General features: G+C 41.8%; 1 protein-coding gene across 1 annotated transcript in view; it reads left to right on the top strand.

Annotated features, from left to right (window-relative positions):
* The window catches only part of MYO5C (myosin VC), a 95063-nt gene that overhangs the window by 65681 nt on the left and 13905 nt on the right, over positions 1–15477 (top strand). Inside the window, exons 32-37 of the mRNA XM_049613636.1 lie at positions 3502–3589; positions 6754–6852; positions 8152–8306; positions 10107–10196; positions 12505–12655; positions 13390–13672. Coding sequence (XP_049469593.1) covers positions 3502–3589; positions 6754–6852; positions 8152–8306; positions 10107–10196; positions 12505–12655; positions 13390–13672 — 866 coding nt within the window. The remainder of the gene's footprint in view (positions 1–3501; positions 3590–6753; positions 6853–8151; positions 8307–10106; positions 10197–12504; positions 12656–13389; positions 13673–15477) is intronic.

The raw sequence follows: 15477 nt of genomic DNA, 5'->3' as shown, positions 1-15477 counted from the left end.
TCAAAATGTTCTTCTGTGAAATGATCATGATGGTAGATGACAGACACCTTAAACTGTTAAAATCTTCATCACATTTTAAATGCCCTTGTCAGAAAGAAATTCAGCTACTCTAAGTCAGTCCCCAGCAATTCTTTTGAAATTTTATTGGTGTGTGAAACCCACAAGCCTGAGAAGCACCATCATGGCCCATGGGCCACTTTCCTGGGAGTCAGACTGCTCAGGCCGCTTCCTGGCCTTTGAGCCTCCCAAGTCTATGACCAGCGGAGGGGTCCCTGGGCAGTGGTCAGCACCCTGGACAGGCTGCATCCCAGGCTCTGCATCCTATTGTCAGGACCCGCCATTTCTTTTTTTTCCCCCAAAGTTTTTATTTAAATTCCAGTTAGTTAACATACAGAATAACATTGGTTTCAAGTGTAGAATCTAATGATTCATCATTGACATAGAACATCCAGTCCTCATCACAACAAATGCCCTCCTTAATACCCATAACCCATTTAACCCATCCCCCTACCCACCTCACCTCCAGCAACCCTCAGTTTGTTGTCCATAGTTAAAAGTCTGTTTTCTGGTTTGCCTCTTTTTTACCCCCTATGTTCATCTGTTTTGTTTCTTAAATTCCACACAGGAATGAAATCATATTGTATTCATCTTTCTCTGACTGACTTATTTCGCTTAGCATAATACTCTCTAGTTCCAGCCACATCATTGCAAATGGCAAGATTTCATTCTTTTTCATCGCTGAGTAGTATTCCATTGTGTGCACACACGCATGTGTGTGTGTGTCTGTGTGTGTGTGTGTGTGTGTGTCTGTCTGTGTGTGTAGACATCTTGTTTATCCATTCATCAGTCAATGGACACTTTGGCTATTTCCATAATTTGGCTATTGTTGATAATGTTGCTATAAACATTGGGGTGCAATGTTTATAGCAGTATTATCGAATATTACAACAGCATTAAATACTCTGAATCAGTATTTTTGTATCCTTTGGGTGAATACTTAATAGTGCAATTGCTGAATTGTAGGGTAGTTCTAGTTCTAACTTTTTAAGGAAACTCCGTACTGTTTTTCAGAGTGGCTGCACCAGTTTGCATATGAATGAAATCATATGGTATTTGTCTTTTTCTGACTGACTTATTACACTGACCCCCAATGTAAGGGGGTTCCCCTATATTCACATCTTCACCAACACCTGCGGTTTCCTGTGTTGTTGGTTTTAGCCATTCTGACAGGAACAAAGTAATCGCTTATTGTAGTTGTGATTTTTATTTCCCAGGTGATGAGTGATGTTAAGCATGTTTTCAGGTGTCTGTTAGCCATCTGGATGTCTTCTTTGGAAAAATGTCTGTTCATGTCTTCTGCCCATTTTTTAACTGGATTATTTGATTTTTGGGTGTTGAGTTCTATAAGTTCTTTATAGATTTTGGATACTAACCCTTTCTCAGATATGTCATTTGCAAATATCATCTCCCTTTCTGTAGATTGCCTTTTAGTTTTGTTGATTGTTTCCTTCACTTTGCAGAAGCTTTTTATCTTGATGACGTCCCAATAGTTTGTTTTTGCTTTTTTCCCTGGCCTCAGGAGACCTAACTATAAAGAAGTTGCTATGGCCGATGTCAAAGGGGCTACTACCTTTGTTCTCCTAGTATTTTGATGGTTTCCTGTCTCATATTTAGGTATTCATCCATTTGGAGCTTATTTTTGTGTATGTTATAAGAAAGTAGTTCTATGTCATTCTTTTGCATGTTACTGTCCAGCTTTTCCAACACCATTTCTTAAAGTGACTGTCCTCTGGTTATTCTTTCCTGCTTTGTCAAAGATTAATTGCCCATATACTTGTGGGTTCATTTCTGAGTTTCCCATTCTGTTATATTGATCTATGGGCCTATTTTGTGCCAGTACCATAAGGACCCCCCATTATCTCACAGAAAACCATGAGGGGGTAAAATCTTATTTTGCAATATCAGGATTTAACTTTGATGAAGAATTATATCTAAAGAGATCCAAAGAGTTTAACATTTAATAGAAAGTAACAAGTTCCAGTCAGGGGCACCTAGATGATGTCCAACTTTTTTTGAGGGAGATAGAACTTTCTCAGTGAATAGCCTGTATTCAGACAGTAGAGAAGCAGCTTCCTACTGAGCACGTGTGGGTGGCTGTCCTGACTTCCACAGCAGTGCCTCTGTGTGTCCCTGGGGTCTCAGTTCTGTGTCTCTGGAGAAACACATTAAGAACTTTATCTGTTCTTACAAGTAGGGGTGTGGGTACAGTTCCTTCCCTCCTATCTCAGCCCATCCTAAAATTCATCTAATAATAAAAAAAGTCACCAGTCAATGAGAGCCTGGAGGAAACCACTGTTCACATTTTGATTTATTTTATTCCTTTCTTCTTTTTTCTACCATGGTGATACACATTTTATAAAATTGGGGTCATACTGCATATAAAGTTTTAAATTCTATATTTTTTCTCACACTATATTGAAATACTTTCCCATTGTCATTGATAATATATGCAAGCTGTCATTTTAATACCTAAGTCATAGGATACACAACAATTTATTCTACCCACTATTGTTGGACATTGGATTTTTTGGCTACAAGTAATAACACTATGATGAACACTCTGAACAAAATCCTTGTTCGCTGGGAGAACTGTTGGAAGGGAGAGGTAGCCACAGAGTAGAAACAGCACAGTTTCCATTGGCCCTGAGAGTCCCCAGAGGGCACATGGCTATAGTGATTGTATGGTGGGTACTGCTGGATCTGAGAAGCCTGAATCTTTTCTGGGCCAAAACCTTTGGGATTTAGGAAGAGCCCAAACATTTTGCCCTTTCTAAGACATATTTGTAGGCATCCGGGACCCTGCTGGTTTTTGAGCCAAATTCAGCATGAGCAAGGCCACTCCATTATTAGGAAGGAAACACAAAGCCAGGACCCAAACCTCTGAAGTTTCTCTGCCTCCAGACTCTGATATCCAGAGAACCTATTTTCACACATTCATATTTCTAAATTATCTACAAGGGGCACTACTTTAGTAAGAAAAAATTGATCAAGATAAATATGGCATATCCATACAGTAGGGTGTTTTTCAGCCACAAAAAGGAATGAAATACACATAGTACAACATGGATGAGCCTCAAAAACATGCTAAGTGAAAGAAGCCAGACACAAAAGGCCACATATTATATGATTCCATTTATATTGAGTGTCCAGAAGAAGCAAATAATATAGAATCATAAAGCAGATTAGTGATTACCAAGGACTAGAAGGGAATAGGGGAACAAGAGGATGACTGCTGAAAGTTACAGGTTTCTTTTTGGTGTGATAAAAATGTTCTAGAAATCGATAATGGTGATGTTTGTACAGCTGACTTTAGAAAACCATTTCGTGTACACTTTTTGAATGAATTAGATGGTATGTGAATTATTGTTCACTAAAACCGTTACCAAAAAATAGATTAAGATGCTTCTAAGCTCATGTCCTTGTTTCTTTTGATTTCTGTAGGATCTTGAAGAGGAGTTAGACATGAAGGACAGAGTGATTAAAAAGCTCCAAGATCAAGTTAAAACTCTAAGCAAGACGATTGAAAAGGGTAGGAAAAATAACATTCCCTTTCCTACTTTTTGGAACTGTCAGCTAAGGTCCACAGGCACCGTTTGATTCCTGATGTGGTCCAGAGTCTTTAAAACTCAAAGGAGTGATTGTCAACGGGTGAGGTTGGGGGCTCAGTGATAGACTAATGGAAAGATCCTTTGGGCCGAGGCTAGCTCACCAGCCCTCAGATAATTCCAGATGCACTCATGTAATTGCAAGGGACACCCTGTAATGAATACTTTTAACCTCTTCTGCTATTAACTCTCCCCTTTTAAAAATGAAACTGTAATCAAGTTTCAAACGTAACTGCTTTGAAATTCTCTTCCTCTCCCAGTTACAGAGGATTAATATCTCCATTTCTATTAGAAGAAAGTAGAGAGCTAAGAAGCCAGACAGTAGTCCTGAATATGAACTTCACATTTTGAATGTCCTCATGAACTCCTGTGAAAAGGCCCCTAGGCTTTTCTTTCCTTTACCTGCTTCTGAGTCTGAACTTTTCTGACTTCTCTCTTCTAATGTTCTTGACTCATGTTTCGTATCACTTCCTTTTCCTCCCAAACTGGATCACTAAGTCTGTACCTTGAACTCTCTGTTCCTTTTATTGTATTCACACTTTTGAAGAGCTCCTTTATTATTCTTTATTCAACTCTCACCTCAAACTCAAAATGCCCAACAGCAACATGAGGATTTCTCCCTCAATAATGATAAATCATGTCTGCCCTCTCAAAGCTCCCATTGTGTCCCTGTTTTTGGAATGAGTGAATGAACTGCCATCTCAACATAAGGACTTCCAAACTCCACCTCCCACTCCTCAGTTTTTTTCTTGAGTCCTGGTCCTTTTTTGTCTCCAAGACTATCTCCTTTGCCTTCCTATTACCTCCTCCAACTCAATGTGTCTAAGTGGAATACATCAGCTTCCCTTCATGTTAGTTATCCATTGTCATATAACAAACTATCCCCAAATTTAGCAACTTAAAACAACAAACACTTAGCAACACACCGTTTCGAGAGTCAAGAATGAAGGAGCAATTTAGCTATGTGGTTCTGGCCCTGAGCTGCCTTCAAGTCATCAGCAGGGACACGGTCATCAGAAAGCTTAACAGGCTGCAGTATCATTCTTATCATAAACAGCATTGCTTACTAAAACAGTTGGCATTCTACCTTTATTAGTTTCCAAGGGAACAGAGCTAATTTATTAAATTAACAGGAGAAAGTCTCGTGCAGTAGTAAGAAAGTTTTGTTAACAGTACTTGCATCACCTTCTTTTTCACCCACCAGACCCTACTCACCTTTCTTGGCCCAACGGGTGTGCTACCTCCTTCATTTTTTAACAGTTCCAACCCACTTCTGTGTACATTCTCATGGCCACTGTGTGAATTTCCTGTAGCTGCTGTAACAAATCAGCATAAAATTAGTGACTTAGTGGAACACAAATTTATTATCTTACGGTCCTGGAGGTAAGAAGTCCAAAATGTTTTTCACAGAGTTAAAATCAACATGTTAGCAGAGCTGAGTTCCTTCTGGAGGCTTTAGTGGAGAATCCTGTCCCTTGCCTCTCCAGCTTCTAGAGGCCACCCACATTTCTTGGCTTATGGGTCCCTTCCTCCATCTTCAAATTCAGCAGCATAGCATCTTCAAATCTTTCTCTCGCTGATTCATAGGGGCACATGTATCCCAGTGTTTATAGCAGTGCTTTCAACAATAGCCAAATTATGAAAAGAGCCTAAATATCCATCAACTGATGAATGGATAAAGAAGATGTGGTTTATATATACAATGGAATGCTACTTGGCAATGAGAAAGAATGAAATCATGCCATTTGCAGCAACATAGATGGAAATGGAAGGAATGATGCTAAGTGAAGTAAGTCAGTCAGAGAAAGACAGATATCATATGTTTTCACTTATATGTGGAACTTGAGAAACTTAACAGAAGACCATGGGGAAAGAGAAGGAAAAATAAGTTACAAACAGGGAGGCAAACCATAAGAGACTCTTAAATACAGAGAACAAACTGAGGGTTGATGGGGGGTGGAGGGGAGGGAAAAAGGGGTGATGGGCATTGAGGAGGGTACTTGTTGGGATGAGACTGGGTGTTATATGTAAGTGATGAACCACGGGAATCTACCCCCAAAACCAAGAGCACACTGTACATACTCTATGTTAGCCAGTTTGACAATAAATTACATTAAAAAAAATCTTTCTGACCTCTGCTTCTGCATTACATCTCCTCTCAGAATGGACATGAATCTTTGGTGACCAGAAGGCAGACTCTGGCTCACCCAAAGATGTCCACATCACAGTCCTCAGAACTGTGGGTGTGTTATTTACACAACAAAAGGGATTTTTGCCAATGTGATTAAATTGAGGATCTTGAGATGGGGAGATTACCTTGGATTAATCTAGGTGGGCCCAGTATAATCACAAGAGACCTCATAAGAGAGGGGCAGGAATGCCAGACTGAAACAAGGTGATGTGACAACAGAAGCAAAGAGACAGACAGACAGACATGGTGATGGAAGCAGAGGTCAGAGGAAGCAGAGGCTACAATCCAGGGGATGTGGGTAGCCTCTAGAAGCTGTAAAAGGCAAGAAGCGGATTCTCCACTAGAGCTTCCAGAACTTAGCTCTGCTGATACTTTGATTGTAGTCCAACATGTAAGATCCATTTCAGTCTTCTGACCTCCAGCACCGTAAGATAGGAAAATTTGTGGTATGTCAAACCACTAAGTTTGTGGTAACTTGTTACAGCACATAGGAAGCTAATACAGCCCCCTTAGGATCATGCAGTTTGGTACTTTGCTCACCTACTGTTTCATGAATCTTGTTTCCTTGACTGTGATGTCATCATCTAGAAGACAGAAGCAACATCTTGGCTTGCTTTCTTATCCGCACTGTGTTGGATTCATACCGGGCACTCATGAGGAGCCCTTCAAGGATCATTCCGCCTTTTCAGTGACAGCTATACTAATTGATATAGTTGCAGATAAGAATCACTACCAGAGGAATTCTTCGGGATTAATCAAGTTTCCATTTATCTGAAAGCCGCAGGCATTTGTGTGTAAGCCAGCCAGAATGGAGTGGAAAGAGACAGAGCAGTCTCGTTATAAAGCCTGTGGGAGTTGTTTCTGTGAATTTAGCTGATTGTTTGCCTCTGACTATAGGCAATGATGTGCACTTGTCCTCAAGACCCAAGGAGTATCTTGGAATGCTGGAATACAAGACAGAAGATGAGGACAAGCTCATTCAAAACCTCATTCTCGGTAGTGAGACCTGGAAGTCTGAATGTTTGCTCTGTCAGTCATTGCTACCATCATGGGTGGGAGTAGTCATTTCTCTTCCTCCACTGCTGCTTCTCCTAGCCCAGAGTCTCCTAACCTTGGCACTGGTGACCAGATAATTGGTTGTTGTGTGGGGGCTGTGTATTGTAGAATATTAAGTAGCATCCTTGACTTCTACTCTCTAGAAACCAGTAACAACCCCTAGTCATGACAATAAGAAACATCTCCAGACATTGCCAAATGTCCCTTGGGAGCCAGAATTGCCCTCAGTTAAGAAGTACTGCCCTCACCCCTTCCAAAGTCTAATCATGGGATCCAGATAGAAGACACATCCTCTCATCTTTGTGTCTCAGCACAGGAGCAATGGCAGAAGTAACTGTGGTTCCATGTCCCATTCGACTTCTGCTGAGAATTTTATTTGCAGGCAATGTGATGGGAGCTTCCCAAACACATTTCAGTTACAGGAATGTTCCAATGTGCATGCTCAAGTGTTGGTGGTCTTAGAACCAATCTTACTAGACTGTCCTCACCTGAAAATCATACGGTTTTCCAGTGAGAGAGAAAAGCTGCCTTTCTATAAGCTGGTCTCAAGATAAAGCAGAAAGCTTATGTGTAGCCTAACTTCCTCTTCTTCTAGGTGATTCCCCCACCAGAGCACATGAGCCACCTGTACCCTTTCCTTTCTAGCCTTACTTGTGCACAGCCGTGGGGCCTCTTCATTCCTCTATCTTAATGCAGCCATGGGGAGGTCTTTGTTTGCTTACCTGAGTTTATTCTATAAAGTTTCTCTCTTCCCTTTATCCCCAGTGTCTCCTCCTGCCATTCTCTTCTTCTCAAGGTCAGCGAGGCCTGCCTCTGCAGGACTATAGTGTGTCTGTTTTCCTGATTCAGGAAAGATGTATGTGATCACTGAGATCGTATCCCATCCTCATCACACAGGCTGGAGTTGGGTGCATGGACTTGGGGTTTTTCCCTTACATTGGAGGGCTGAAATCCAGGGTCTCCATGCCAGGAAGAAGTACAAATTCTATCTAAAATTCAGCCTTTTTTTTAAAAAAAGAGAAAGTCCTTTGCAAATGGGAAGAGGAACAGGCGGTACCTGTATATTTTTGCCAGAAAAGAGCCAGACTGAATTCCTCAAAGAGAAAAGATAGGCCTGTGCATTCAGGCATTGTATCAAGTACAGAAAAGCAAATAACCCTTGTCCCATAGTCAGAGGCTCCTTAGGGGGAGAGCTGGCTATCGATCAGCTGTAGTCCTCATTGACTCTTTCTGTTCCAGACTTGAAGCCTCGTGGTGTGGTGGTGAACATGATCCCAGGGCTGCCCGCTCACATCTTGTTCATGTGTGTACGCTACGCAGACTCTCTAAACGACGCCAACATGCTCAAGTCCCTCATGAACAGCACCATTAGTGGCATCAAGCAGGTGGTTAAGGTAGGAACTGCCTTTGACATTGGCCTTTGGTATTTTAGTTATTTTAAGAACACCTTAAGGGTTCATCCTTGGCCCATTCTTTACCTCTAGTCTTCGGTGAATCACGCGATTCCTTAAATTAGTCAGAGGCCCACTCTGTGAAAGAAGTCAAGCTGTTTGGAAAAGACAAGTTAGGTTAGGGATCCCCAAGGATAAAGATGTGCCAACAGACCCAAAACCTTACCTTCAAGACTACAGCCGGGTAGCCAACACCCCCATCACTTCTACCCCTTCAGGGTATGAGATGTCCGGCCATGAGGATTCATTATTCATCAGGAGTTAGAATAGAAAATTAACATTTGTCTGGTGCTTTGCGTGCTTTCTAGTCACTATATTCACAAGAGCCACCAGGGTGTTCTGGGAAGAGACCCCCATAAATTGATGTTTTCCCTGTCCATAATTTCATAAAATGGGTTTCCTTAGGATAGACGTGCATTGTGTCCCAGGCCATGGGTACACGGTACTTGCCTCCTCTTGCCACTCTGGAATCTTTAAATATTTAGAAACTAGAAGATGCATGGCATGAGGAATAGAAATCCTTCCTCACCAACATTTTCCCAGTCAGCTTCCCCAGTGGCTCCCTGCCTCTGACTCTGCTGGTGTCCAGGACCGCCCCTCCCCAGCTCCAGCACACAGCACATTAAAGCAGCCCTCACTTGGCCCTGCGCCCCCACATCTCTGTGCCTCTCCATTCACCAAGGTGCTTACATTAGCAGGTTAGTTCCTGCAATCTGGCTTCATCTCTGTCACTGCACAAAAAGATCACCAGTAATTCCTCTTGCTAAATCCAGTGGTTTCTCCTTAATTTTTATCCTCCTCTGAGGGACTGAAGCTTTCAGACCACCTCTTTGAAACCATCCTACTTTGTCCTTCAAATCCCAGGACTGTCCCAGTTTTCCTCTTACCTCTCTGACCACCACACCTCTACCTTCTTTCTTCCTCTTCTTGCTGCCCCACAAGCGGGGCTGTTCTTCCCAAGAGAGTCCTCGCTTCTGAGCTCTGGTCCCTCCACCCCTTTCCTTCAAGGTAGCATTCTCTCCCCTTCTCAGGAGCTTTCTCAGCTGCCCTCTTTCATCAGCATCTTTCCAGCCTCTGACCTTTTGTGGCATCATCTATGTCCACCATGCAGGTGCTCAGCCCCCTATATAATTGTGTCCTGCATATGTTATGTTGTATGCAACATTCTTCCCAGTCAGAATGAGAACTCCAGAAAGCAAGACCCCAGACTTACCTTTATTAGGCACTCCTGCAGTGCCTGTATCAAGCTTCATACTAAGTGACCTATACAGAAATACTTTGCAAACCATAACCTGCTAAATAAACATAAAAGCCTATCATTGGGGCGCCTGTGTGGCGCAGTCGGTTAAGCGTCCGACTTCAGCCAGGTCACGATCTCGCGGTCCGTGAGTTCGAGCCCCGCGTCAGGCTCTGGGCTGATGGCTCGGAGCCTGGAGCCTGTTTCCGATTCTGTGTCTCCCTCTCTCTCTGCCCCTCCCCCGTTCATGCTCTGTCTCTCTCTGTCCCAAAAATAAATAAAAAACGTTGAAAAACAAAAATTAAAAAAATAAATAAATAAATAAAAGCCTATCATTACAGTATATAAATTTAATAAAATCTTGGGTGAATAAAAGAAGAATTCATTTTGATCAAAAGCCAACAGCTAACTAAACAGGTAAGATACATCTGTTCTTGGCTCAAAGGTACCAGTAGTGACCAAATCCAACTTTGTCTTTCTTTCTTTCTTTTTGTTTTTTTTTTTAGGAACATTTAGAAGACTTTGAGATGCTATCTTTTTGGCTTTCCAATACGTGTCATTTCCTCAACTGCCTAAAGCAGTACAGTGGTGAAGAGGTAGGGGCACTCGCCTGCTCTGTGTTCTGTGCTGACTGCTGGTCTAGAACTTCCTTATGAGGCAGAGCCCACCACAGGGATTGGACATGTCCCCACTTCCTGGGGCAGCCTCTGCTCCAAATGGCTTCCTACTTTCCTCCTCAGCCAGGAGGCCAGCTTCACATTACTGGTTGGACAGGATTCACAGCCAGAGACTTCTAGAAAAAGGCCTGGACCTTGGGCATGATAATAAGCCTCCATTTTCCTTGAGTTTTAAATCAATGAGGTAGATTAGATGATTTTTAAGTTTGATTCTGGTTGTGAAATTCTGAAGATTTTAGTATTCTAACTCTAAAATACAACCTTTAGATCAACATGGCTGTTTCTTCAGAGAGGATCTGCAGGATTCTCATCTTCCTCCATAATCTGTACATCTTTTGCCATTCCAACTCTGCCCCCAAGGGGCTAACATCATAAAGGAATTCTCCACCTTCAAATACTCAAAGAGCAAAATTTCATTGACCTGAAATAACAAAGTGGCTTTTAGGGTTTTACTGCTCTCCCAATGTTTCTACCATTTGTCCCTGCACATACCCATGCAGTGTATGAAGTTTCCAGTGTCATACCTTCCCCAACACTTGATATTGACAGACATTTTAATTATTTACCAACCTCATAGGTATAAAATGATACCTTGTCAACTTAAATTGCAATTACTTGATCACTAATGAGGTCAAGAATCATTTCATGTGCTCACTGGTCATTTAGGTTTCTTTTCAAATTACCTATGACATCAGTTCTCCAATTTGTTTAGAGGTGATTTTTTTTTTTTTTTTTTTTTTTTTACTGATTTGTAGGTCTTTATCATGGATAAACCATGGCTTGTCTTATATTTTTCTTTATGGAGTCTATCATACATAGTTTCTGAATTTTGGTGTATCAATCCTATCCTTTTATGATGTGTTTTAGTGTCTCGGTCAAGAAATTCTTCCCTGCCCTGAGATCGTGAATTTATTCTCCTACTTTCTTCTGTATTTCTGTAATTCAAATTGGAGCTCACAATTATGCTTTTACCTATCCAGAATTGGTGTGATTATTTATCCCATGATGTTGAGATAATGACCTCATATCTTTTTCCGTGTGGATAGCAAATTGTCCCAATGAAGGAAGAGTAAAATATAAAAGTAATTCTACTAGTATTACAGAACAAAAGGAGAAACAAGTAGAGAAAACTCAACCTCTGACTAAAAGGAATACCAACAGGAGCAGGGGGCACAGACCAGCCCATCTAAGACAAACAAGCATGTGTGAGACATTAATGGAAGAGGATATTATTCAACACCATTTATTTTTTTACCTTTTCTTTGCCTCCATCAGCCACATATACAATGTTCTTTGCTCTATCTATTCTACGTGTTTTCTTTCAGTTGCTATATATTCATTTCTATTTCTATGGTTTTCACCTATGCCTGTTACCATTATATCCTCTTCTTGTCTTAATGCTTTCTTTTTCCTTTATTTCTTTGAACATATTGAACATACTGTATTAGGCTGGTGGGCTGTTATGACAAAATACCACAGACTAGAAGGCTTTTAAACCGCAGAAATTTATTTTCTCACAGTTCTAGAAACCTGAAGTCTGAGACCAGGGTGCCAGCATGGCTGGTACCTGGTGAGTGCTCTCTTTCTGGCTTGTGGATGGCTGTATTCTCGTTATACCCTCACACAGACTTCCCTTGGTGTGTGGGCGCAGAAAGAGAAAGATTGAACTTTCTAGTGTCTTTTATTAAAGGCACACTAATCTCATCAGACGAGGGCCTCACACTTATGACCTCATTTGGTCTGAATTACTTTTTTACAGGCCCCATCTCCAAATACAAGCATACTAGAAGTGAAGGCTCCAACACAGGAATCTGGGAACATCACAAATATTTAGTCCATTGCACACATCTTAAAATATTTCAGATTGATCTATGCTCTATAATCATTAAGTCATGAATCTCATGTATTGTATTACTGACCTCTTAAACCTCTTTGTTTCCTTGGGTGCTTTGCAGTTTTGTTTTGTTTTTTTATGAGCTTCCATGGAGGTTATTTTCCACTGTGTTCTGTTGGTGCTGGAGGCACATATTTGTAGGGTGAGTACAGTGACAGTTAGTTATAGAAAATAAGGGCTACCACACACGTGTAGAGCTCATTTGATACAAATAAGACATTAAGTTTTGAAGTATAGGAGCTGATTATAATGCCATTAGAGAGTATTTTAATTTCGTGCATGCCTATAGCATTCTAATATTTATATGTATTTATATGCTCAAATTACTTTCAGGAATTCATGAAGCTTAATAGTCCACATCAGAATAAGAACTGCTTGAACAATTTTGACCTTTCAGAATACAGACAGATTCTTAGCGATGTGGCAATACGAATATATCATCGGTTCATTGTTGTAATGGAAAATAACATTCAACCAATAATAGGTAAGAAAAGAATTGATGACCAAAAAATATTTATGGTAACACCGAAACCTTAAAAAAACAAATCCTGTAGGTCGTGCCTAGATGGCTCAATTAGTTAAGCATCCCACCCTTGATCTTGGCTCAGGTCATGATCTCATGCTTGGTGAGATCTAGTGATTTCAAAGAACATAATTTTAAAACCAGAAAAATGTAACCATGTAAATGTCTCATTTTTAATTCTTTTCTATTGCTTGAAATGATTACTTCTCTAAAAAGTACATGGTTTGTAATTTCCTGCCTGGAAGGGTGATTCACCCCAAAGGGAAAGACCAGGAAGACCTGCTACTCCATGTGTAGCTACTCCTAGGTCATTACCGCTTTTGAAATCTTAAAGTCCCACTCAGATTCTTGTATACTTTCTTCAACTTTCTGAAATTTAAATACTTCAGGCTTGAAATGGTACAGACCATGAGTTGTGTCAACCCGCTCCCTTTCCTGTGAAGCTGAAAGAAGAGGGAGTCCAAGCCTGCAAGAGGAGAGGCCGCCCTGTTGTACACAGCCATGTGCTCCGCCCACTTCCTACACCCCGTGCTCCCCACTCCTTGATTCTCTTGCTTTCCCCATCACAGCTGCATCCACGGCTAACTCTTGCAGAAAATGTCCCGGGTCCTGGAAAAGACCCTAGAGAGCAGTGGGAAATGTTCTCTGGTTGTCCCCACCGCATGTGCAAGAAATACCTGTGTTTTCCTCTGCAGTGCCGGGCATGCTGGAGTATGAGAGCCTGCAAGGCATCTCCAGCCTGAAGCCCACGGGCTTCCGGAAGCGGTCATCTAGCATAGATGACACGGACGCCTACACCATGACCTCTGTCCTGCAGCAGCTGAGCTACTTCTACAGCACCATGTGCCAGAACGGCCTGGACCCTGAGCTGGTGAGGCAGGCTGTGAAGCAGGTCTTCTTCTTGATCGGGGCGGTCACCCTGAACAGCCTCTTCCTGCGCAAGGACATGTGCTCCTGCAGAAAAGGGATGCAGATCAGGTAAAACCCATGATTCACCAGTTACACCGAGAGGCAGCTGGAAAGGATGCTTTTAATGTCTAGGGTCACATATTGCTGCCCCCTTCCCATGAGCTGCACTGCCTGGTGGGGCGGGGAGGGGGGGGGGGTTGTGCAAGAGGACTCTTGGAACTTTGGGGATGTCTGTGGTCAGGTGGTGGCCCCTCCACCCACCACTCTGCACCAGGCTAGCTTGACACTCAGGCCCAGGGCCTTTAGTGGCTAAAGACTAGCAACTAGTAATTGTAGATTTTAAATCCTGGCCCTGGGTACTTATCATACACTCAGCCAGTGTTTACTGACCATCACCTCTGTGAATAGCACTGCCTGGTGGAGGACACAGGAAACAAAGGAAAGAGCAGTTTGATCCCTGCCCTCTAGAAACTCAAAATAGCCAGATAATAATTCAAGGCAAGTCTGATTAAGTCACAAACGAGTGCTGCAGAGAAGAGAGATTACTGAGGACAGAAAAGTTAAGCCTGAGAGCTGTGCATTGAGTGATTTAAAAAGGGAGAAGAACATTCCAGGCAGGAGAAATGAGGCAGGCAAAGGCATAGTGCTGGAACTGAGGAGCACCAGTCCCCAGGCTTTGGTAGGTAGCGCTGTCTACATTAGCAGAGGTTTGTTTTGGGAGCAGCAGGACCAGCAGGCTGAGGACATGGTAATCACTTTTGAGGTGTGTCCACCTTTACTTATCTCTTAGTTGAGGAAACACAAACCCTGAGCTACTGTTTGAATTAATGCTGTCACATGATTAGAAAACACATAAAATAGTGTAGATATTTAGGATTTTTTATAATGTGTACAGGGATTTGATACCTGTGTGTGACTTGAAAGCCTGAGGTCGTGTTGATAGTATCTTAAGCCAAGAAGTAAACGAGACATCCATTAAACCTTTTCAGCATTAATGAAACTTGGAATTGGACATCCCCTCAAACCAAGCTGGCAAATTCCCATGATACCAGGTTGAGATTTTCAGATAAGAATGAGTATTCCTGGGATACCTGGGTGGCTCAGTCGGTTGAACATCTGACTCTTGATTTCAGTTGAGGTCATAATCTCATGGTTGTAAGACTGAGCCCCATGTCAGGCTCAACACTGATGGCACAGAACCTACCTGGGATTCTCTCTCCCTCTCTCTCTGCCCCTCCTTCCCCCTCTCCCTCAAAGTAAATAAATAAACATTAAAAAAAAAAGAAGGAATATTACCAAAGACTAGCCTTTGTGGATCTTTTTCTTTTCATTGAGAAAGGAAAGGGTTCTGTTTATTTCACAAGCTCCAAGAAGAAGCCCTGTAGGTCTCTGAGGTAGGATTCAACCCTATTTAGAGTATGAATACTTTATGAACACATAAACCTGAATGTTTCATTAGAGTCTTGACTAAGCAGTTGTCATTCCTTCTGTGGGTTCTCCATGAGTGAAGATGGTCATAAGCAAGACATGTGACTCTAGGTCCTGTAACAACTGTTCAGAGGAGAGGCAACTTCTGTCCCAATGGGTGCTCAGTGCTTTTTCCTTTCACCAATCAAAAGTGGACATCCAGGAAATAATTCCTTTAGAGCAGGTTGCTCTGAATAGCACATGCATTTGACAGGGATTCATTCATTCAAGTATTTATTAAGCCACTGCCATAGCAAGGCCCATAAGGATGTGAGGTGGCTTTACAATGAAAACACAAGCAACACAATAATAATACATGAATTCAGGTAAAAAATCAAGACCCAAAGGAAAAAAAATAGTAAACTGTGGACAGAGTAGCTAGAACACTGTTTCTAGCCCATGGGGGC

Source organism: Panthera uncia, assembly GCF_023721935.1.
Source record: "Panthera uncia isolate 11264 chromosome B3 unlocalized genomic scaffold, Puncia_PCG_1.0 HiC_scaffold_1, whole genome shotgun sequence".
In the NCBI taxonomy this organism is placed as follows: Eukaryota; Metazoa; Chordata; class Mammalia; order Carnivora; family Felidae; genus Panthera; species Panthera uncia.
Note: the sequence above shows the minus strand (reverse complement) of the source record. Positions and strands in the feature narration are given on the sequence as shown.